The following is a 25,249-nucleotide window of genomic DNA, read 5'->3' on the forward strand; positions in this document are numbered from 1 at the left end:
CTCTGATCAACCATGCAGATTCATCCCGTGGGATACATCCACGGTATCCTATGCGTGTTGTGTGTGATGATTAAAAGGGGGACCAGGAACTCTAAACTTAGGAGCATGGATTGACAACTATAGTTCCCCTAACTAAGACTGGCTTCCATTTACTCATTCTAGTCTCCTAGATTTCATCTTTCCTATCCAATCTTCCTGGGTCAACTCTTGTTCTTTTCCGAACCCAACGGTACTAGGTTTGCGACGCCTAGGTAGTCTCATTTTCACACCCTTCGTGGTCTTCCCCTTTCTCTTGCTGATACTGTCATTTTTCGAAATGTCAGACCTCCTCCATTTTGCTCCTGATTAGTGTTAAGAGAGGATGACTGCCCAGTTGTACCACCACCACCACCACCACCATCACCATGCAGATTCAAACTTCTGAAATTCCATATCCCAACATGCACATCAACATTCAATTTCCTGATTATCAAAGTGCCCCACTTCTTGCATCACTTCTACCAAGGGACCCAGATATGTAAATGCATAAACTATGCCTATACCATAAGGAGGATGTTTTGGTTTTTGCTAACATCTGAGGTAAACTTAAGAAATATTTTGCAATAAAAATACCATTTGCCTTACCTCATTACATGCAAGGTCTAGTTTCTTCAAAGACCGTGCCAGATTTCCTCCATTCACCCACATCCAATCTCCATGTCGACCTCTGCCCAACAAATTCTTTGACAAGACCAAAACACTCAGTTTGTTGAGCAAGTTTATTTCTTCTGGAATTTTTTGCAAATTATTCTGAGACATGTTCAGGGTTGTGAGGTTTTCCAGGCACAGAATTCTAGGATCAACCTGGTTCTGGTCTAAGGAAATTACCTATTGGAAAGTGGAAATTTTAATAATCAGCATTAGAGAGTTAATACAATTTCTTCTAGGAACAAGATACAAAAGTAGTCATTCAACAAAATGGAAAAGGCTTCTTAATAAATACAGCACAGCACACAAAACCAGCAAGGAAAGGAAAAGGGCTCAAACAAGCCATAACACTCCAAATGGAAATACCTCTGTGGGTCAGGACAGTGGAATTCCCTGCCTGCCATACAAAGTGACTGAAATGGGTAACTCCCCACAGCTCTCTACTTTAGAATGCGGGTTGATGAAACTGGGACCTCTAGACGAGTCTGGCATGCTTCCAATTACTCGTGCCAGGATCCTCACTTTCATCTTTCTTGGCCAACTTTTGGTCTCTTTCGATCCCTATATTAGGTTTGTGAGGCTTAAGGAGCCTATAATTTTCATACCCTTCATGGTCCTTCACTTCTTTCGCTGACACCTTAATTCTTTGAAGAGGTGAGCCTCTTCCATTTATTCTTATGATTAGTGATGGTGGTGGTGGTGGTTTGTGTTTTAAGATGAAGTACCGGTACATGTTAAGAGAGAATGGTTCCCCATTTGTGCTTTCTTTTAAAATAATCACCATCATCAACCGCCACCAAATGAAAAGTCCACAATTACACGCCTGATTTCAATTATGAAGAAAGAAACAGCAACAACCATAACCCACTGATAAATAATAGCTCACAATTAAGGCGTGATGTTACAGTAAGTACCGCCTGCAGCATCATTACCATAATTGGAGAAGCTCTGTTTTCGTGTGGCTTGATGTTCAATAGCATACTGCTAATTACACTTGATCTCTTCTGCACTCCTGCAGTGACAACAGTTTGAAACTCACTTAACATACGACTATATATAGGGTTTTCATAATTTTACTGACACAAACTGGGACATTTTCAATTATGAAATGCAAGGACTAAGTTATGATTTAACATTTCAACAGTCACTATCAATTTTCATGTTTACACTGGTTGCACCTTTCTTCCTACAGAACCAGGTATATTTTTCACTGGTACAAACCTGCCTAAGTGCACTTATTATTATTTTTTTTGTTGTTTTACGTCGCACCGACACATATAGGTCTTATGACAACAATGGGACAGGAAAGGGCTAGGAGTGGGAAGGAAGCATCCATGGCCATAATTAAGGTACAGCCCCAGCATTTGCCTGGTGTGAAAATGGGGAACCATGGAAAACCATCTTCAGGCCTGCTGACAGTGGGGTTCGAACCTACTATCTCCCGAATACTGGATACTGGCCGCACTTAAGCGACTGCAGCTATCGAGCTCGGTAAGTGCACTTATATTAGACTTAACTCTCTCATGAAATTCCTTACATGTCAAACTGCAGTTTACAGTAGAGCGCAGTTCACACAGTAGTAGGGAGGTGGAGCGGCCCACTACAGACCAAGCGCTGATTGGCTGTTGGGGTGTGATGTCACAGCGCGCAGGTAATTTGAAAAGCGGGCATGGTTGTTTGACAGCTGTCACACCACATGCAGGCAGCGTGTACTGCGCACATGTGCACTGTTTAAGAGTGCAAACTTAACCTCGTGCTGACTATGTGTTAACCGAACCAACACCACCTAGATATAAGGCCTGTGCATGGTGTCGAGATTAAAAGGAAAATGGCGGACTGTTGAGGCAATGCCTTGTGAAAGTGATCCGTAATTTTGTCATACAAAATACAATAGTGGTCTACGAATGTTGTGTGCCTAATTGTAGGGGAAACTACAGTGCCAATAGCAAAGTACAGATTTTTAGATTTCCGAAAGATGAAGATCTAAAAAAGAAATGGATATGTGCAACAAAGCGCGAGAATTCCGTTCCAACGAAGTATTCAGTGGTAAGTAACTAGATACTAGGTTATGCATTTTTTATTCGCAAATGTTTTATTTCATAGTGTGTTCATATATTAATATAATCAAGAGATGGTAGTATAATATATCTCAAAAAATGGCTATTAGGTTAGACGGGATCTAACCTCTAACATGCATGGTGAAATTCGTTCAGGTTAGGTTAACTGGTTGTCTGTAATTGCAGGTTTGTGAATTACATTTTAATCCGTCCGAAATAAGGAAACATACTGAGTTCCACTGTGAGGATGGACAGCTTATAACTCTACCACTGAAGGTTCCACGACATCCCCAGTGCTGTTCCTTCACTTTTGCCAAATTGCCCAGCGTATTTGAGTAGTTCAAAAACCTATCGAGAAGGTCCTGAAGAGAAGAGAAGAAGAAGAGAAAATGAAAATATCCAGGCAGCAATCGAGGAGAGTGAAGTAGAATATAATTTACACAAGAATAGAATAACATTTTCTAATTTCACTGACCCGAAAGACAAGTTAAATAATCTGAATGTAGGTGAATCATGGGACATACTTCACAAAGGTGTAAATATAGTAATAGTTAAAATTGTGTTGAACCCTGAACCTGAAATAATTAGTTCTATAGTTATCAATGAAACTTTGGAGTTAAGTGTATACTATAAGAACATAAAATTAGACAGTATTGGTAACTTTCATTTCCCACAGTCTGTAAAGGACTTGGATGAAATTTCAGTGCTTCTTGAAAAAGTTGACACGTTAAGTTCTGAGGTTCACAGTGCAAACAGCACTAATGACATTTTAGGTTTAGCAGCATACCTTTTGAAACAAGTCAACATGTTAGAACCGAGACTAAAAGGACAACTTGAATTCATGATTGAACAGATTGCACTTTGGTCACACGAGAGGAGGAGTTATAGTCCATCCTTTCTGATTTTATCTTCAATATTGCAGTCCATTTCACCCCATTGCTATGCATACCTCAGACATCTCAATTTATTGTATCTGCCTCATCCATGTACCATCAGGAGGCTTTCTTCTTCTTTAAAAGTAGATCCTAGAATAGAACAGCACGATAACAATTTCCTGAAGTACATAAGGGATAAATTTTCTGGCAATGATAGTGATAAGTTCATTGTGCTTATGATGGATGAAATTCATGTTAAACCATTAATGGACTGTAAAGGTGGTAATGTTGTTGGCAAAGCATTCAATGATGAGCAGTTAGCAACAGGTGCTTATTGTTTTATGGTTTCAAGTTTGTTATCTGATTTTAAGGAAGTAGCTCACATATTACCTGTAAAATCAATTACTGGAGAATATTTGCATGGTGTACTAAGAAAAGTTATTGTAGGATTAGAGGAAGTAGGGTTTAAAGTTGTTTGTGTTGTTAGTGATAATAGTTCTGTAAACAGAAAATGCATGCAAATATTTTCACCTGAAAATGAATTGAAATGTGTTTATCCGCATCCTGCTGATGAGAGCAGACCACTTTTCTTTGTGTTTGATACCTAGTGTTCACTTGCTCAAATGTGTTCGCAATAACTGGTTAAATCGAAAGGATGAGAATATGTGCATGAACTTCCCTGATTTTGAAGATAACAGTGCAGTGCAGTGTGCTTCTTTTCTTACAATTAAGAAATTATATGATCTTGAGCATGAAAAGTTCATAAAATATGGTTATGGTCTGTCTCTCAAAGCATTAAGTCCTTCATCATTTGAAAGGCAGAATATAAAATTAGCTCTGCAAGTTTTCAATGACAATGTTATAGAAGGGCTGAAAGTGTTAGGTGAAAAGTGTAAGCTACCATATTATAAAGAAACAGCCGCATATATCAAAATAATAATAGATTGGTGGGCTGTTGTCAATGTCAAAACACCAGGTAAAGGGGTAACAGCTTAATGTGTCCAGTCTCTTCGAATTCAGGGGAAGGGCTTCAATATTTGAAGAAATTCCTACAATGGCTAGTAAAGTGGAGAGATCTAGGTGGAAAAGGTTCATTATCATCTGAAACAATGGCTGCTTTGATATTGACAACTGAAGGATTGTTGATGTTGATAGAATATTGTTTGTCAAAACTTAATTTTGCATATGTCCTATTAGGAAAATTTCAAACAGACATATTAGAAGACAGGTTTGGGAAATATAGGCAGCTTGCAGGAGGGCAGTACAATATTTCTGTGAGGCAGTTGTTTGAAGTTGAAAAGAAGTTAAGGTTACTGTCATCACTGACTCTAAAGATAGGATCAAACGCATTTGGGGAGATTGAAGTAGATGAGTTCTCTGACCCGCCTCCTGAATCCTCTGACTTTTTGGATTTTGATAATTCATTGTGTAAGAGCATAGATGTACAAATAAGTTTACAGGATAACAATGACATGCCAATTTTAGTCTATTTAGCAGGTTATTGTTGCTATAGTGTCTCAAAATATTTGAAATGTGAACACTGTAAAGGAATTCTTGTTACTGAGGACTTCATTGATGCTGATGATGAGGCATATAATCTAATTAGAAATAAGAGTAGGGGTAGGCTTTTGTTCCCTGAAATGTTTGTTATAAATGTAATAATACATAATTATCTGGTAGTAACAAAATTATGTACAGATTTTGAAACAGAGTTTCTTTTAGTAAATGATCATAGGGAGGTTGCATGTGAGAGTACAATGAAAATTATTCATGATAAAGAACTTTTGTGGGAGCCAGATATGTGCAATAACAGACATACATGAGAATGTGTTTGTAGAAAACTGGTATGGACTTCAACAAACATTCTTTTGAATAATTATTGTTAGAAAAAAAGTTCCATGTCGAAGAATGTATTGACGAGGAAGAAACGTGTTATTTGTCAACAGGACTGAATTTCATGCAAATCTGCATTTATGTAAATAAGTGTGTTGTTGCTTTCAATTTTTTCTTTGTGGGTGGGGGACGAAATAAAACATTTATTATGAATTTCGGTATTCTGCCATTCCCGTAATTCTTGAACCTCACTTGAGTTTCAGCATTATTTAGAAACCTTGTGTATCAACTATCCCTAATTTTTTCAGAAATAGTTTCTTGAAGGTATAAGTGACTTTTATCTGAAGGAATGAGGGTTTGGGGTAATTATTTTGAGGTTTAAGTAGCCAGATCAATTAAAACATATGGTAAGATGCCATAGTGACATTATGATGATTGCCTCTATTGTCAGCCATCTTGGTTTCGTGCTCAGGCCTTATATCTAGGTGGTGTTGACCGAACAAGCTGCCCTTTCTTACACCAGCTTCTGGTGCAAGCGATACTTTGGTGAGGAGCTTTGGCTATGTGCGTGGCCATAACCTAACATGGGTAAGAGTGCTACCTTAACTTCACACTGACCATGCGTTAATCTAACCAGCTGATCTTCCCTACACCAGCTTCCAGTACAAAGGCTACAAGTAGGCATGGCGGTGTTTGCCAGTTGTCATGCCACGTGGTGACATGTTGCGCTCTAGTGGAAAACTAGGTAGCTACAGGTGTGCTAACCTGACAAAGAAGGGATTGCCAAGTTTATAGATTTGGGCGTGGGCAATTTGAAAAGTGGGCGGGGTTGTGACTGACAAATGTTATGCCATGTGGGGGCCATGTGCTGCACTCTGGTAGAAAACTAGGTAGCTACAGGTGTGCCAACCTGACAGAGGAGGGATTCCCAAGTTTATAGTACACATATTCATCAACCACCTTCTCAAGGATGTGATTGTTGATAGTAACCTGCATGTTATTAGGACTCATAATTTTAGTTTTCAGCAGTTTCCTTTTCAATCCCACAGGCTGCGAGGCTTCCTTCAGTTCCTGCAGCACTATTTTCAGTTCACCAGATTCACAGCTGATGAGCTTGACAACACCAGCAAAGCATAGGCGACTGTGATATTTGCTGTCCATGTTGACTGCTTTCCTGTCCTAGGCTACTTTCCTGAACATGTCCTCTAAGCCAAGGTAAATAGTTTCAGTGAGATGTTATCACCTTGTCTAGTACCTCTCTCGATTAGAACTGTCCTTGTGACCCAGTTTTCTTGAATTTGGACGTGTGGTCGTAGATTATATTATCAAGTTAGAATATCTGCTGTCGATGTATGCATGGACCATTGCTTCCAGCACAGCCCAATCCACAATCGAATCAAAGGATTTTTCACAGTCTACAAATGCCACATGTAGAAGGACACTGTACTCAGTACATTTCTCGATCAGAATATGTATCATTTGAAGATGGTTAATCATACTGAAACCTATCCGGAATCCTGCTTGTTCGACGGGCTGATAAAAGTCAAATTCCTTAGTAAGTTGGCTTGTTACAATTTTGGTTAGTAATGTGTAAAAGATGGAAAGTAGTAGTAGTAGTAGTTTTCCATACCTGTACAGTCAACCTTATTGAACAGAAGAGTCACTTCTATTTTTTACCATGAATCAGAACTCCTTCCTTCACTGAGACACTTATCGTAAATACATCTTGTATTAGGTCAGTATATTGATTAATTAAAGGCGTGTGGCCTCCGAAGAGGCCGGGTGCAGGTCTTTCGAGTTGACGCCATATAGGCGACCTGCGTGTCTATGAGAATGGGGCCCTACCTGTGATGAATTCTAATGCTGAAGACGGCACACACACCCAGCCCCCGAGCCATTGGAATTAACCAATGAAGGTTAAAATCCTTGACCCGACCGGGAATCGAACCCGGGACCCTCTGGACCAAAGGCCAGCACGCTAACCATTTACCCATGGAGCCGGACAGTATATTGATAAAATCATGATACAACATCATACTGCATGGTTCTAAGCATGATTTTATTATTATTATTATTATTATTATTATTATTATTATTATTACCCTAATAAATGTGTACCTTACAACTTGCATTGGGTACTAAAAGGGGGTATTTATTCATATTGTAAACTATTCAATGATTTTGAACTATTTGAATCACCAGCAATCAATCTTTAGTAATTTTATGGTCTTCCTTTGACTTCTAAACTAAACTTGTCCAGTCATCGTATTACATATTCCATTCCTTTAACTTCTGTTATATACTTGTGATTTTACTTTCATACCGGGGGCAAAATAAAACTGGTCCAGAAAATATTTACAATAGGACTGACATGGAATTGACCCTTGTTAATGAACATCACAGAAGATGCTGGAAATGGGCGCATCTGAAGAAGTAAAAAACTGAGGATCCAAAAGTCCTGATTCTACTTCATTCAGAAATCACTGGCAGAACTGAACACACGAAGGTTCGTCTGGAGACTTGATGCATGCACAACAGTACATTTGTAAGGATACAGATTCAGGTTCTTTTTTATAATGTTTTATAATGTTTTGACACGATGATCACTTAATTCCCACTAGCACAGATAAACAGCGTTGAAATTTTGTTGGACTTCATTCCAGGCTTTCCTTCATTCGAGCAATGTTTTCTGGTGCTCGAACTCTTTTTGGATAGTTACGGTTTTTATTCCCTACAGAGCCTGTTTCACGTCATTTTGCCATGAAGTTTTCCATCACAGACTTTACTGGAGGTTTTGCCAAAACACTTCCAGTCTTAAAATCTTATGAACCAGCTCCAAACAGGTTTTCCACAAATCGTGCTTTGCATAACACTTAACAATGAACACGGACTGTTTTATCATGAGCACCATTTTATGTTGCATTCAACTGCTCACTAAACAAGTCTACTCCTGTAACTCATCACACGTAATGACACAGCAATGTACTCGGGAGATTCACACGTGCAGACATGTAACAGCAGCCATTCAGTGCATCGAAATCACAGTTTCCTGCATTTTCTGTGATGGGCAGTTCTGTTCATTAACAAGGGTCAATTCCATGTCAGTCTTATTTTGCCCACATTTAAGAAAGCATTCTTGTAGCACTGTAGTCAAGTTGCTGGCTTCAGTCGAGTCTTCAAGTCATTTTTTTTTATTAATTTCACTCCATGCTGTTTTTTAACTGTATGTCTTTCTTCACACATCTTTTCAATAACTTACATCAGTCTAATATTTAATCATAATATCACATCTATTAGGAAGATGCAATTTATATGTGCTACTTATAGAAAGTGATGTTATGATTTAACACTAGAATGAAATAAATTATCAATAAGAGGAAGCACGCAGAACTAAATGAGGACATAGAGATAGTTGCAAATAGAAGATTGTGGAGGTGCTTATTTAATTCACAGAGGCTTGCAAACAGAATGATAAAAGGCATAAGTCTTTAATGAAGATGTGTGTATGTATGAAAGTATGAGAAAAGACTGAGCCAAAGACTACAGCAGGAAATGAAAATAATTATGAATTTAATTTTTAAAATCTTAATTTAGTATCGAACCTGAGCACCTTAAAATATGGAATGAGCACCTTGGCCTTGACCACTGTACTACCGGTATGAGAATGCTTCTACAAGTTCATGCTTAAATGACGGCTTTCAACCAGTGTTTGAAAACCGAAATGTTAAAATCTTTACAAAAATTAGATTAATCTCATGAAACTTAACAAAATCTGTGTCTGTAACAAACACTACAGACTCTCCTTGTTAGCCATGCTGGCTGATTCAAGTACAGGAAAATAAGATGAACAAAATGAGCTTCATAAATCTGACAGACAGCACTTCAGTGGAAAGCAAGAAAATGTTAGCCAACGCTTTATATCAGTGTCTAGCTCCGGATAACTACTTAGCATTTACATTGAGGTGGTAGTATGCAAGGCAAAGTGTCAAGGAATTTACACCACCGGGTAGCTGATCTCCGTTGCACTACCATCCAGTTTACAAGTAGATGGTAGAACAGGCCCTAAATTATGTAGGAAATTCTTCATTTTTTACTGTAAACTACATCACTGCATTTGGCATAGCACTAAATGGAATAATAGTTATTAGTTTTAATTCACTTCAGCAGTTTTTGAAGACACCAAGGTGCTGGGAATTTTCTTCCACGAGAACACCCTATACATGTTTACATGTTAGTAAATCTATTGACACAAGGCTAGCATATATTAACACAAGTGTAATAGACTGATATTGCTTGAAAAGAATATTCTTTAACCCATGGGTAAATAATGCCAATATCCAGCTCGAATTATTATTATTATTATTATTATTATTATTATTATTATTATTATTATTATTATTATTATTATTATTATTATTATATACCTGTATATACGATGTATAGTCCACTACAATATTGTGCAACACACTGTAATATCCAGAGTGGTATTTCTTTGACACTAGATGGTTGTAGAATGTTCTTTACATTATAACTAGGCTTTAGGCACTCTAGAATTAACGAGAAAATGTATTCTTCTAGAAGCCTGGCCAGGCGATATATATAAGGAGCCGGTCTTGACAGTGGTGTGGAATTATTGTTTGACAGGAACTGTTTTGATGAGACGTGTGTAGAATTACATGTACCAGGTGAGTTGGCCGTGCGCGTAGAGGCGCGCGGCTGTGAGCTTGCATCCGGGAGATAGTAGGTTCGAATCCCACTATCGGCAGCCCTGAAAATGGTTTTCCGTGGTTTCCCATTTTCACACCAGGCAAATGCTGGGGATGTACCTTAATTAAGGCCACGGCCGCTTCCTTCCAACTCCTAAGCCTTTCCTATCCCATCGTCGCCATAAGACCTATCTGTGTCGGTGCGACGTAAAGCCCCTAGCAAAAAAAAAAAAATAAATAAAATAAAATAAAATAAAATAAAATAAAATAAAAAAATTACATGTTACAAATCTCATGTTATGGTCTGTATTGAAATGTACTTAAAGTCAAAGAATAATACTAGATTATTCTTTGACGTGTGTGGAAGTCATGTTTAAAGTATGTGAATTGGTTTTGCAGAATTGGTAGTTGACATGCAGTGGTTGCAGTCTTATTATTCTTCGTGATAGGCAGTTGTTCAAGATGGTGCTTTATTGATGTGTGTGTGTGTGCGTGTGTGTGTGCGTGCGTGTGTGACATATGTATCGCAGTTTGTAAATAAAATTAGGGTATACAACTGACAGCATTGTGTGCGAGTCTTTGTCGATCCATCAATATGAGTACAGTAAAACCTTGATTATCCGTTCTAAAGCCCGGGAAGGGGAGAACGGTTAATTAAAAAAAACTGATAATCCATACTTTAATGGACTTTAAAGTACATAAAATACATACTGTATAACCTTAAAATCCAGTGCATTAAAACCTCTTTAAAACCAAAATGTAGTCAAAGCTACAACAATAGATACTAAATATTCACCTAAATTACCAGCAAACCATAAATAATTAATTTACATGGTGTCATTTAAGCTGCTTTAAAACAATCCATTACTTTTTTTTTGCACTCTCCTACAACTTATTCTCTTCTTTATGTACATTCTGAGCTTTCTAATTTCAAGAATGTCTGAAAAATCTATATCGTCCTCTTGGTCCAAGAATTCCATTAACGTTTCAGTTGACTCCAGTGCGGTCTGAAGCGGTACGCGATTGTTTGAGACGCACTATTCTTCCCCATCCCCCTCACTTTAACTTGTCACTTTGCAGCTGACTACCGAATTCCCGTTTGCGTTTTTATTTACTATTTCATCATCAGTTAAAATGTAATGCCCAGGCAATACATCGTCAGTATGAAGCCACTCCTCAATGTTACTTTCATCCACTTCTCCAAAATGAATGTTATTTTCAATAGTCTTAAGGATATCTTTGATCATCAATCCTTCATTTTCATCTTCATCAGTGAACCCATGAAAATCGTCGGCAAGCTCTTCGACATTATCATACAATTTTCTCCACAATCGAGTGATGTTCTGAGCGGTTACTAAATCCCATGATTTCTAGGCAAGATAAAGCACTTCTTTAAGATAGAGTTTTTTCTACAACTCAACCATCGACGTTTCTTCGGAAAGTAAGAGGCCTAGCAATTCCTGCTTGTAATGCGCCTTAAAGGTTGCGATGACGCTTTGGTCCATCGGCTGAATTAATTAAGTTACATTAGGTGCCAAATAGGAAACAAAAATGTTTCTGTCCTCTGATTTCAACTCTGTATCAACAGGGTGAGAGGGTGCATTATCAAGAACAGGACAGCCTTTAATGGCAAGCCTTTGGACACCAAGAAATCTCGAAACCGCGGAACGAACTTATTATGGAATCAAGTCCTGAAAATATCACGTCATCCATGAAGATTTGTTACGACAATAATCTACTGGGAAATATTTCATCACTGTTCCTTTGAAAGAACGTGGATTTTTTGCTTTACCAACAACAGCTAATTTTAATTTATGGTCGCCACTAGCGTTCACACAGCATGGTAACACGCTCTTGACTAGATTTGTAACCAGGAGCTGATTTCTCTTCAGCAGCTGCTAGTGTTTTATTGGGTAAGCACTTCCAATGATGTCCAGTTACATTGGCATTGTACACTTGACTTGGAACAAAATTGTATCTCTCAATTATGCGCTTAAACTCATATCTAAAAAAGTTTTCTGCTGCACTGATGTCACCACTTAGTTTTTCTCCTTTGATGTTTAATTCTCGAATGCCATGTCAGTCTTTAAATCTCTGCAGTCAACAATCAATCAATATTGGTCTGCATTTCCTATCTGTTGTTTTCCTAGCCTTTTCTTAAATAATTTCAAAGAAATTGGAAATTTATTGAACATCTCCTTGGTAAGTTATTCCAATCCCTAACTCCCCTTCCTATAAATGAATATTTGCCCCAGTTTGTCCTCTTGAATTCCACCATTGGACACTGGTGAGGACCCTGAGAGCCCCATCTTTTCGTGAAAAATTTGTGCCTGCCTTGTTATCATAGGACCACTAATAGGTACACCTTCACATCTCTTCTGCTGAAACCATGTGAATAATGCAGCTACCAGTTTTTTTAAAGATGATGATTTCATTGTTCTTCTTTTAGCGTGTCCATGCAAACTGTCAGAACTTGCCGCAAACTGCAACACTTTGCCTTTATTCTTCATTAGGTCCCGCACAGCTGTCACACCTACACCGAACTCAGATGCTAAGTTTGAGACTAGTTCACTTTTCTTTAACCGTTCAATTATATTAACTTTATTTTGTATGATATAGATGTTGATTCCCATAGGAAACCTGAAGTATTTGTCCCGAATGAGTATCGTTTTGTATAGTTAAAGCTACACGTTTTCTTTTTACTGCAGATTTCAATCTCAACCTTTCTCTGCTGTTAGAATAGAAAATAAATGTTCAACTTTATCAGTCACTCTCACATTCCTTTACTTTGCACTACAGTACAGAAAGTAGCCTACCTGTCTATTAATAGCGGAGGTTGACTATGAAGAACCGCTAGGCTGGTTTTCAACTCCTGTGCATTGTGAAATATTTACGATGCAGTAGCCTGTGGTGAGAATATTTAACCTTGACAGAGAATGATATGAAAGATCTACAACAGAGAATGATATGAGAGATCTACGTATGGTACTCCGAGATGTTACACGCTACCAAATAAGTTGTACGTATCATTCTGAAGTAGAAATGACCAGCATACCGTACTCTACCATCCGTGGGCTGGGAGAGGGCACATTACAGTATATTATTCGTCAACAATGGAATGGATAATAAAGTTTGTGACTGTTGAATTTGAATAGCATCCCTCTTCTTTCGTAACAGTTAAAAGTTAAATAATTTTACACAACATAAAATTACGTAGTATAAGAATGTATGAAGTCATGTCTTTAATGCCGATTGCCGGTCTATGCATATGTACGTACAATAGTTACTGTACGTTATGATCGTAGATTCAGAAGTTGGAGAGTCAATTACAGTTGTTCCAAAACAGAATACTGTATCAAGATACCTTGACGTCAAGAGCTGGGCTGAGTGGCTCAGACGGTTGAGGCAATGGCCTCGTGACCCCAACTTGGCAGGTTCGATCCTAGCTCAGTCCGGTGGTATTTCAAGGTGCTCAAATACGTCAGCCTCATGTTGGTAGATATACTGGCATGTAAAAGAACTCCTGCGAGACAAAATTTCGGCACCTTGGCGTCTCTGAAAACCGTCAAAGTGGTTAGTGGGACGTAAAACCAATAGCATTATTATTATTATTATTATTATTATTATTATTATTATTATTGACATGAGTACGCTCATTCAGTTTTGGAGCGACTGTACATTGCTTTTCAAAAAAAACCCAAGATTTTCTTTTTGGAGATGGATAATCCGCAGAACGGAGAATCGAGGTTTTACTGTAATTCAAACACCATTGAACTGAGCCAGGATCAAATCTGCCATCCTGCATTCAGAAAGCCAGCTTCCTACTATCTGTAGCAGTCAGCTTGGCCACTGTTTTGGTACCAAATAAATAAATTCCATATTTATCAGCATTAATCCATCATATTCTTATAAAAACAATATTATTTGCACCATCAATAACAAATTAAAGATATTTAAAAACACATAAGCACTCTTATATTACATGCTTTTGAGCACTTCAACTACAATAATGAATTTCCTTACCTCTAGAACCTCCAAATTGCGTGGGAAGCCATTAACAGGATATTCTGATTTCTTCAAGATTTTCAGTTGATTCTTTACTTTTCCAGGGATTTTCTTTGATGGCACAGAAAATTTTATACTCTTCAGAGGTACATCTGCATTCAAGCATAGCTGTATAATTTTAAGGAAATGGGCTAGCTCCACAGCAGTTGTATTTATGATCACATCATGTGGAGGAGTGATGAATCTAATAGTAGCCTTTCCTTCACTGACAAATTTGGTGAAAACTTTCTGGATGTTGCCAAATAACTGGAATATATAATATTATGTTGTAATAACAAAAATATATTAAGATAAATTTCATAAATAAAAACTCATAATTGTTAAGATTAACTGCAAATAATTAATACACTTTGGTTAAATCACACATGGAAAACAAACACACTATTAAAAAATCAAGTGCTGTATGTACAGTATAAAGCAAGCACATACTGACTACCAGTGCCATAGGGGTTAAAAGAAACAGTTTTTTCGCAGAATTATTTACTGAATATACGTGAATAATCTTGCCATCACATAATCCACACACTTGCACTTTTACAATGAAATTTTAAAAATTAAATCATTAAATATTTAACATATACAGTATCTGATATTGTGAGAAACAGGCTCAGACTGATCTATATTATTACGACCTCTTGTAAAACAGGTGTTATAGAAGAAAATGTGTTTACTTCATTGTCCATGGAAATATGTTATTGCGAGATGAGTTTGTGCAGACAGGAATCAAATCTGCAATCTTCCGGATGAAAATCTTACAATGTAATTAATTTAAGCAGAATGTAATTTGAGATAAGTAGTGAAATTGAAGTGTTAATGCAATAATGATGATGATGATGATGATGATGATAATAATAATAATAATAGGGAGAAACAGCCCTGAGATTATGAATGTCAAGGTAAAGAAAGGCATCAATGTGGCCTCAGATCATTATATGTCTCTTATCAAATTCAAACCAATTCCCGCAAACACAAGGAAGACAACCAAACAGATCACACGCTTCGACAATGATAAACTTCGGTAAAGGGTCAAGGAGTTCCAGGAGAAGGCTAGACCAAATGACTGACTTTAACAACACCAAAAGTCTCCTTGTTGAGGCCGCCAAAGACGTTGCAGAAATCAAGAGAAGCAAAAAGCATGTCTGGTGGAATGGCACCTGCGAATCAGTCCTCCAAGAAAGACTCAATGCGTGGAAACAGTACTACTCTACGAAATCAGAAAATGATTGGGAAACCTACAAAACCCTATGTGCCCAAGCAGCTAGGGTGTTCAGAACTGAGAAACGTAAATACGAAAAATCTCTCATTGAAAACATAGAACAAAACTTTAGGAAGAATGAAAGCAGAGAGTACTACAGAGCCTTCAAACGCAAACTCACTGGCTATAAACCACCATCTCTATGCTTTGAGCGAAAGGACGGCACACTGGCGACATCAAATGAAGAAAATTGCAGCATTCTGGCAGATTACTTCAAGAATTTACTTAATTGTTCTAAACCACAAAGCACCAATGAGACCAAGGTACCCTTACTCAGGTACCCAGATTCCAGACCACCCGACAGAGATGAAATCAAGCGCCACATTGCCCGTCTCAAAAATAACAAAGCGCCGGGGGAAGACGCAGTAGTAGCAGAACTATGGAAATATGCCACAGAGGAATCACTTGATATCTTGCAAAAGCAAATAGAAGAAATTTGGAACAAGGAGACCCTACCCGAAGATTGGAGAATAGCTTTGATCCATCCATTACACAAAAAAGGCAGCATGAAGAACATCAACAACTACAGAGGAATATCTTTGCTACCCGTGATTTACGAAATTCTATCACTTGCCATCCTGGAGCGTTTGGAAGCACAAGTCGAACATCAAATAGGTGAATACCAAGGAGGGTTCAGAAAAGGTCGCTCAACAGCTGAACAGATCCAAAATCTCAAAACGATCATCAGATATCGTACACTAAGGTCCAAGCAGTATGGGTCTGTCTTTGTGGACTTTAAGAAAGTGTACGACTCCATTGACCGGGAAGTCCTGCTAAACATCTTAAATGAATTTGGAGTTGATTTGAAACTGCTGGCATTAATTAGAGCCACCCTGACCGATACAAAATCCAAGGTGAAGTTCCACGGATGTCTCTCGCATTCCTTTGACATCAAAACAGGAGTCCGACAAGGTGATGGACTATCCCCGATACTCTTCAACTGTGTTCTTGAAAAGATCATCAGAACCTGGTGGGTGAGATTACAGGAAACCAACTACAGTCCATTGAGAATAGGAACCAAATCCAAGGGGATCGCAACAGACTGCTTAGCATTTGCCGATGGCATTGCTGTTCTCTCAAACGACACAGAAACCGCTAGAGCTCAAGTTGAAATTTTAAAGGAAATTGCCGAACAAACTGGTTTGCAGATATCGTTTGAGAAAACAGAAGTAATGACTAACATCAAAGAGGCTCCACCAAAACTCCATACAAAATATGGGAACATCACCCGAGTAGACAAATTCAAATACCTGGGTGAGATCATCATGAAAAATGGACTGGACAAAGAAGCACTTCAGGAGCGAGTACGCAAACTGGAAATAGCCTACCAAACATCCCTCACAATCTACAACAAAAAATGCCTTACCCGAAACACCAAGATACGTCACTATGAAACAGTTCTGAAGCCAGTAGTTCTATATGCAGCCGAAACCCTGTCTCTAAATGCCAACAGAGGACTCCTTGAAGAACTGGAGAAAAGAGAACGCAAAATTGTGAGAGGAATCTTGGGATCAAAGTACAGAAATGGAATCCATCAAAAGAGATCCAACAAGGAAGTCTACAGCACAATAGAGAAAATTACTGACACAATCAGAAAAAGACGGGCATGATTTTACGGTCATCTGAAAAGAATGGACGGAAGAAAGTTAACTAAAGAAATCTTTCACTTTTTTTATTCAAACCCCAAAACCACAATTCCCTGGTTTAGAAATACCAAGGAAGACCTGCAAATACTACATATCTCAGCTGAAGACGCCCTTAACAGAGATCTCTTCCGCAAGAAAATATTGACGAACGGGCTAAACTGAGACGAGCAACCGAAGAGAAGACACGGTGCCCCTTGGACAGAGGAGCGTAAGCAGGCCCACACACAAAGAATGAGGGAAATTCGGGCTCTAAAGAAGGCCAAGTTCAGTGTCAAATGCAACAAGACTTGACGTGGTCTTTGATGGCCCCAGCGAATTATATATATATAATAGTTACATATAACTCATAAAACTAAGTGAGAAATTAAAGCTTCAGAATAAAGCACTGAGTGAAGCCCAGTATGGGAGCAATATGGTGCAATGCGTGTGATTACTAAACTGAGTGAAATAAGGATGAATGTTGTCGCATCACGAAGGTTTGAGACTCAGTTTGGGTAAAGCTCACGTAGACAGGCTATGTGTCATATGTAAGAGACGTGTCCTCTTCCAAGTTACGTCGATAGGATGACAACGTTCCGAAGGAAATCCTTCCGGAACATTCAGGAACAGTCTTTGAGACTCACATGCCAACACTTAGAGAGAGCGACTGGAAACAGCGGACCAAGGGGACGGCTGTGACCTAAGTGAGTTGTGTCACAAGTTAGTAACTGGTACAACCTTAAACTAAAGATCGGTCACGCAAAAGGGTCTTTAAATTATGTGAAGCCCATCCGGGAGAAACATCAGTCTTAAGTGCCTTCGTTATTGTATTACAAGGGAGTTTAATGTTTTAATGTGTCTGTATATTGCATAAGATCATCTCAAGCAAGGAGGATTCATTAAAGACGAAGAAGAAACCTCAAGCATGAGCTAAATATTATTTATAAGAAAGAACATTTTGAGAAGGTTTATGGATTTATGACAATTGAATTTGGGTTCTTAATCAGGTTGTACATATATTAAATAGTATTATCAATTGAAATTACGTCAGTATTGTGAATACTGTGGAATGTATCAATCCAACTCCATGCTCTCAATTCCCTACCCTGTTGAAATCCCTAGGATACAACACTATTTCAGTGTGCTCAGGATTTCCCTGATCTAAAACTGACCGTGGACAGTCTTCCTAAATTGTATCACCTAAGTGGCCTGGGAGGTAAGGGTCAAGGTCAGCACAGCACAGAACCCCATGCTAAATGACGGATGTAACTTACTGTTGAAGTTACTGCTGTCTGTTTATTCACATGCTTTGTGAAAAATGTGTGCACCAGTCATCTGGTTGAATGTGTCAATTTATCTGCACATCGTGCTCTTGGAAGAAAGAAGATTTCAAGCAAGAAGGATTCATGAAAGAAGTAAGAAGCCTCCAGAAGGAGCTAAGTATTTATACGAGAACATTTTGAGAACTGGATATTCTTATATAAACAAGAAGGTTTAAGGATCTGTGAGAACTGAATTTGGGTTCTTAAGGTTGTACATACAATAAATAGTTTTATGAATTAAAACCGAGTCAGTGTTTTGAGTATTGTGGAATTTATCAATCCACTTCCAGACTTTCAGTTCCCTAGCCTGTCTGTTGAAATCCCTAGCATACGTCACTATTTCAGCTAGCTCAAGATTTTCCTGATCTAAAACCGACTCTTGAAAGTAAGTAAGGGTCAAGGCCAGCATAGAACAGAATGCCAAACTAAATGGTTGCTGTAACTTACTGCCCGAGTTGCTGTTGTTCGCGTATCCATATTTAAAAAAAAAAGTTACTTGCTTTACGTCCCACTAACTAATTTTACGGCTTTAGGAGATGCCGAGGAGCCAAAATTTAGTACCACAGGATTTCTTTTACATGCCACTAAATCTACCGACACGAGGCTGATGTATTTGAGCACCTTCAAATACCACCGGACTGAGCCAGGATCGAACCTGCCAAGTTGGGGTCAGAAGGTCAGCGCCTCACCCGTCTGAACCACTCAGCCCGGCCCATATATTTTGTGAAAACTGTGAGTAGTAATAATGACAATAGAGAAAGGCAAATATTAAAGGATCTCCATCCCATACAGATACCGTTGCAGATAATAAGCCGCATTGAGTCAAACCTTGTCCTAAATGAGTTAAAATCTATTTCCAATGAAAGAAGCAAATGATACAGCATACTCTTTAAGAATGTATTTGATGTTCTGGTTAACTGCACCTTTCTCAATGAAAATTAAAGTTCTTGTGTTCAGACTGATTCCAGATCTCGATAAGAGCTTTCACTGTAGGCTATGCTTGCAGAGACCATGACAGGAATATCTTCCTCCAATTCTCCTGCAACCTCTTTCACTTTAATAAGTTGATCCGAAACTAAATCTCAAATTGTACGAAAATAAATGGTTTGTTAAAGATCCTTCCTTCAATGTCAGTGCTGCCTCGCAGAATTCATACTGCTTTGAACTGCTGAAAAATCCTTTAATAAAGAAATACAATATGATGATCAAACAAAAACTAAGTGACCATTACTGAAAGTATATGTCATTAGTTAGTCATTATATTACTGTAAGGGTAGTTAGGTTTATTGCAGGTTTACAAGTAAGATGGATGGGTAGAGAATGACAGCAGCAGATATGTCAGTTCAGTAATTTCTTCAAAATGGACAAGCAATAACTTTAATAGTGTTTATGCCATTTACAAGCTAGGGATATACTTAGTCCTTGTCCATATAAACATGCATGCAGACGCTACCTAATCACATGTGCCACTGCGATATCTATAGAAATGTGAATAATGTTTGTGTCTAGGATTGGGATAGGTATTATTGGTCTCTGAAGGAGGTATCAATTACATGTTCTGATTTAACAGTTTCTCAGTACAGCAGGACAGGATTCAGGACCCCTATGGGTGGGAGGCAATAGAATACATCTACTTCAGTATCCCCTACCCATTGTGAGCAGTAACCAAGGGACCCCTAGCTGAGCCTGGCATTGTTTTCATGCATAACTTTCAACTTTCCTATCTGGCCAGCCTTGGTCAAGTCCTGTTCTCTTCTCAACATGATGATATTAGGTTTGCGAGCCCTAGGGACTCCTTCATTTTTATACCCTTCATGGCTCTTCTCATCCTCTTACCAATGCATTCATCAAAGGGTTAGACTCTTCCCTTTTGGCTTCTGGTTAGATTTAAGAGAGAATGGTTGTCCAGTTGAGCTTCCTCTGAAAACAATGACCACCACCACCACCACCACCACCCCCCACTACCACATCTAGGATTCCTTCTTTACACAAAATGAAAGAGGAACAGAACTGAATGTTACTATATCAGTTTTTATTCTGGTAGTCTGAGCAATACCTTCATTTTCCCTACTCTTATAGCACAATACTCTCACGTCTCCAATAGCCAATAATGTAACAACGTAAATGAAGATACAGGCAGGTGAACAGATGAACTAATACAAACTATATTAATTATGTTAAGACGGATGCCATACTTTCCAGTGTTGACTCGGTTAAATGTAGCATAAAAGCGAATACACAAGTTCACAATAAATATTATACTATAACATACCTGGCACTACTAAGTAAGGAATAAAAGTACACACTATTAAACAAAGAAATGTTTTTTTCTTAAAAGAACATCAGGTTCTATCAAGTACACTCAATATTTGGAAATATTTATGTTTTTCCTGTAGTGGAAACAAAGGCAGAACTTCTTTAAGCTAAGTTCCAAATTTTAAATTCCAATGTATTTAGTTAGAAATAAACATAAATATTTCTATACATAGAGTGTGACTTTATAGAATCTGATGATGTTCTTTTAAGAACAAAACATGTCATTCTTTGTTTAATCATGTGTATTTGAATTTCTTGTTTAATAGTGTGTTTTTGCTAGTGGCTTTATGTCGCACCAACACAGATAGATCTTATCGTGACGATGGGATAGGAAAGGCCTAGGAAGTGGAAGGAAGCAGCTGTGGCCTTAATTAAGGTACAGCCCCAGCATTTGCCTGGTGTAAAAATCTGAAACAACGGAAAACCATCTTCAGGGCTGCCGACAGTGGGATTTGAACCCACTATCTCCTGGATGCAAGCTCATAGCCGGCGCCTCGTAACTGCACGGCCAACTCGCCCGGTAATAGTGTGGTTTTTTTTTAAGGTATGTTATAGTGTAATATTTATAGTGAACTTGTGTGTTCAACTACCTGAAGAGCTTTTAAGTTACATTTAATACAAACTACAATACTTACTTTACAAATAAAGTTACCACCTTTTCATGACACAGCCAATATTTGAACAGGTATCTAGCAATTTCAATCAATCATTCACCACTGTTCTGCATTTAGGGCTGTCACCCAGGTGGCAGGTTCCTTATCAATTGTTTATATAGTCTTATCTTAAATGTATTCAAGGAAGTGGGAAATTTATGTAACATCTCCCTTGCTACATTATTCCAATCCCTAATTCCTCTTACTATAAACAAATATCTACCCCAATTTGTCCTCTTGAATTCCAACTTATTCATATTATTATCTTCCCTACTTTAATACCTCCATTCAAGCTTATTTCACACTGTCTCTCCAAAGACGGCTCAGAACATACGGCTTAGGGCCAGTTCAACCATCCGTTGGTAAACTAGATGGTGAGGTAAACTATCCGGGAATGAAAATCAGCTGGGACTTTGACTTGCATGCTACCACCTCCGCATAAGCGCTAGGTAGCTAGACACCGATATACAGGATTGGCTGGACTGATTTACAGAGACTGCTCGCTTTTGACTGAGGTCCTATCTATTGTCAGATGTATGAAGCTTATTTTCCTGTGCTTGTATCTGGTAATTATCACCAACAGGCCTAACAAGGGGAGTCTGTAATGTTATGGACCTTTTAAGTCAAACTTCCATAATGTTAAACGAGGTTACATTTTCTTACACCAGTTATAAGCAACGTTTCGGAAAGCATTCGCAAAGTAGAGTGGTCAAGGCGCTCGCTCCGAAATAGAAGGTACTGAAACCATACAACAGGGTTACAGATTCCATTCAGTAATTATTATTATTATTATTATTATTATTATTATTATGAACCTGATTTATGAGATTTTATATTCTGTTTCTCATCATTTAGACTGTAATAATTAGGTATCACGCATATTATTGTATTTAATCATAGGTTAAGTGAATTTGTTTGTAATTATGCTGTATATTAGTAAGTGAGATTTGTTGGTTTGATATAGTCATTCTGTGGCTTGTAACTTTGGCCAGATGAGCTGGCAGAGTATTTTGCAACAGAGGCTAAGTTTAACTGAGAATGTAATGTGCAAGTAGATTTCCCGGTGACGCATGCAGCATAGTCATCTGCAATCCGCTTGGGTACGCTTAGACGACACATGACTGATGACATCAGTGCGTGGGCACGTGATTGCGACCAAGTGTCTGGATTCGCCAGCTACTGTATGTTGAGGTGGAAGGGATGACCCGAGAGTAGGGAAACGAGTCGTCATCGCGAAGTTATAAAAGTCGAGGCAACGGTGGAGAGAGGTATCATATCATTCAGATCATATGTATCAGTCAGATGTATCAAATGGAAGAAGTGGTCTTAGAGTGATGGTCAGAGCTAAGAGTTGTGTTTGAAGAGGTTTTGTAATAATCGAGGAGGTCTACAAGTGGTGGTTGTATCCGAGCAGGGACGGGTACTACGCTGATAAAGAAACATCATCTTCTTGTGAGGATGGACTTTACAAGATGTTTCAATAATATTTTCCAATTTCTTATAATATATTGAGTGGACATAACTACATTGGAGCTTACTACATGCATACATGGCATGTAGGTCAACTCCTGGTTACATAAGAAGATAACAGCAGACGGCTCCCGACTTCAGCTCACAGGTTTTTCCAGGAATTTCAATAGTTCATCAGCAGTATATGCAGACATCAGGTAAAAAAGCATCAGACATGTTATGCATTTATAACATGAAGAAGAATGTAATCAGCGGCGATATCACATTTCACTTAAAGTTCATGCCAATAGCTTTCTTTGTTTAGATTAAATTTTCTTTTTAAATGTTACCGCAAATCTCACTATATATATTTTTTTGTTAAATTAAAATACGTCAATGCTTGTTCATTGTGACGTAAATTATAGTCATAAACTAAGTTTTATTTTAATTATAATAAGTGATTCTAGTTCCATGTACAATCCTCAATTGTGGAAATGCAACCGTAATCTAATATTGTCCTGATCCATATCCCTGTATATTGCCAGATGTGTGAGTTTATCACCTCATGCCTTGAGATAATTGATATAAGAGGTATGCTCTACCAAATTTTGTAGTTTTTTCTTAAAAAGCAACTGGTGCTCAAACAAATGTTATGTATATTGTGTGAAGGAGATGAAGGTATAAGATTAGTGGTTAGAGTAGCCACAGTACACAGGTTTAGCATTGTCCTTTAATTTAAATTCAAATTTATTTTTGTTCCCTGCCACTGTTCATAACTGTCTTTTTTATGTGCTTCCATATACATACAGTCAAACCTCCCTTTTGCCGACACCGTCGGTTCCGAGGAAAAATGTCCGTTACGAGAGGTGTCCGCTAAAACAAGTTTGTAAAAATAATTGAACATTTTAATGGCAAAGAACATCCACCTTAAATACAAGCATACATATCTTTATTTTCATTATTCTAAGCCATTTCTGTGTTAGTCTTTCAAACAGAGTTATTATAAGTGATTTTACATCATTTACAAACATTACAGCTTCGTGAAGTAATTGTTAAGCTTTGTCTGTGTAAATTTAGCACATGTTTTCTTAACTGCGATATTCTCAAAAACTGAATAAAGTGAGTTTATCACCTCACGCCTTGAGATAATTGATATAAGAGGTATGCTCTACCAAATTTTGGTTCCATAGTGTTCTCGCCATACTCGCGGTCCAGCGTGACACACAAATTCTTTATCTGTTTAAGCATATTTAGTCCCTGCTTCATTGACAGAACTTCTTGTTCTTCTTCCGCCTCACCGCCATAGTCACTTTTCGTTCCTGATTTGGGCTCTGTAAAACGATAACAAGCTTTATTCAAAATGCTCCTTTTGTACGACTAATGAAAGCTGCTATGGATAGCTAGAAATATTTACGAAGTGTAGTGTATTAAATTAAAGCTGAAAATTTAGCTTAAAAGAATTAAAAGCTGTCTATCACAAGAAGAAAATGAATGAGGAGTTGAGGTGCAAACAAGCATGGACCTTACGATACATGGAACACACAATTACTGTATAACTTGATAACACAGAAAGCTTACCGTAAAGTGCGTCCTGGAGTAGGGACTGCCAGTCGCCCTCGAGATCGTCACAGCAAGGAATATTCTCTTCTTCGGCTTCAACATCATACGCCAATCCAGTTGTCGTTGCTGAGGTCTCAAGCTCATCATCTGCTTGTTCTTCAACTGTAGAATTAGCGATTCCACATTTTGCAAAGCATTTCCTGACTGTGGTTTCACTGACTGCAATCCAGGCTGCCTTTGTCCACGAAACTGCATCGCCAACATTGATCTTCATCAAATCAAAAGCTGAGTCTGCTTCATCCATATGTGCCACTAATGACCGTAAAACCCTCTTACGATAGTCTAATTTGAATGCTTGAATGATTCCTTGATCTAATGGCTGAAGATGAGAAGTGGAATTGGGTGGAAGGAACAAGAGTTTTACATTTGAAAGCCATATATCTGGATGACACGCAGCTTTATCTAGCAATAAGATCATGTTACGGTTTTTGGCCTTCATCTTGGAATCCAAAGCTAGGAGCCAATTCTCGAATAATGCTGATGTCGTCCATGCCTTTTTATTTGCATGCCATTCGACACCAAGACAATTTAAGTCCATGTTTTTAAAGCACCTGGGTCTCAAGGATTTATCGATTATTAAAGGATTTTCTTTTCACAGAGTACGTTACAACAAAACATGATGGTGATTCTTTCTTTTGACATTTTCCCACCCTTGCAACTTTCATTCAGCAAAGTTAGTGACTTCTTTGGGATCACCCTAAAGAACAGACCAGGTTCATCAACATTCAAAATGTCATTCAGTTCGTAACTATTCAAAATGTCTGGTAACCTATCTTTCCAATCCGC

At 38.1% G+C, this 25,249-nt stretch overlaps 1 protein-coding gene across 2 annotated transcripts in view; it reads right to left on the bottom strand.

The window, feature by feature from the left end:
* The window catches only part of Lrr47 (Leucine-rich repeat 47), a 112,771-nt gene that overhangs the window by 44,655 nt on the left and 42,867 nt on the right, over nt 1-25,249 (bottom strand). Inside the window, exons 1-3 of one of the 2 annotated variants that reach the window (XM_067144714.2) lie at nt 24,422-24,581; nt 14,182-14,469; nt 625-867 (exon numbers count right to left, since the gene is read on the bottom strand). In XM_067144714.2, the coding sequence (XP_067000815.1) occupies nt 625-867; nt 14,182-14,469; nt 24,422-24,550 (660 nt within the window). In that variant the 5' untranslated portion in view covers nt 24,551-24,581. Of the gene's footprint in view, nt 1-624; nt 868-14,181; nt 14,470-24,421; nt 24,582-25,249 lie in introns of those variants that run through there. The other variant, XM_067144713.2, reaches the window with a different exon arrangement.

This window comes from Anabrus simplex, chromosome 1 (assembly GCF_040414725.1).
Source record: "Anabrus simplex isolate iqAnaSimp1 chromosome 1, ASM4041472v1, whole genome shotgun sequence".
NCBI classification, from domain to species: domain Eukaryota; kingdom Metazoa; phylum Arthropoda; class Insecta; order Orthoptera; family Tettigoniidae; genus Anabrus; species Anabrus simplex.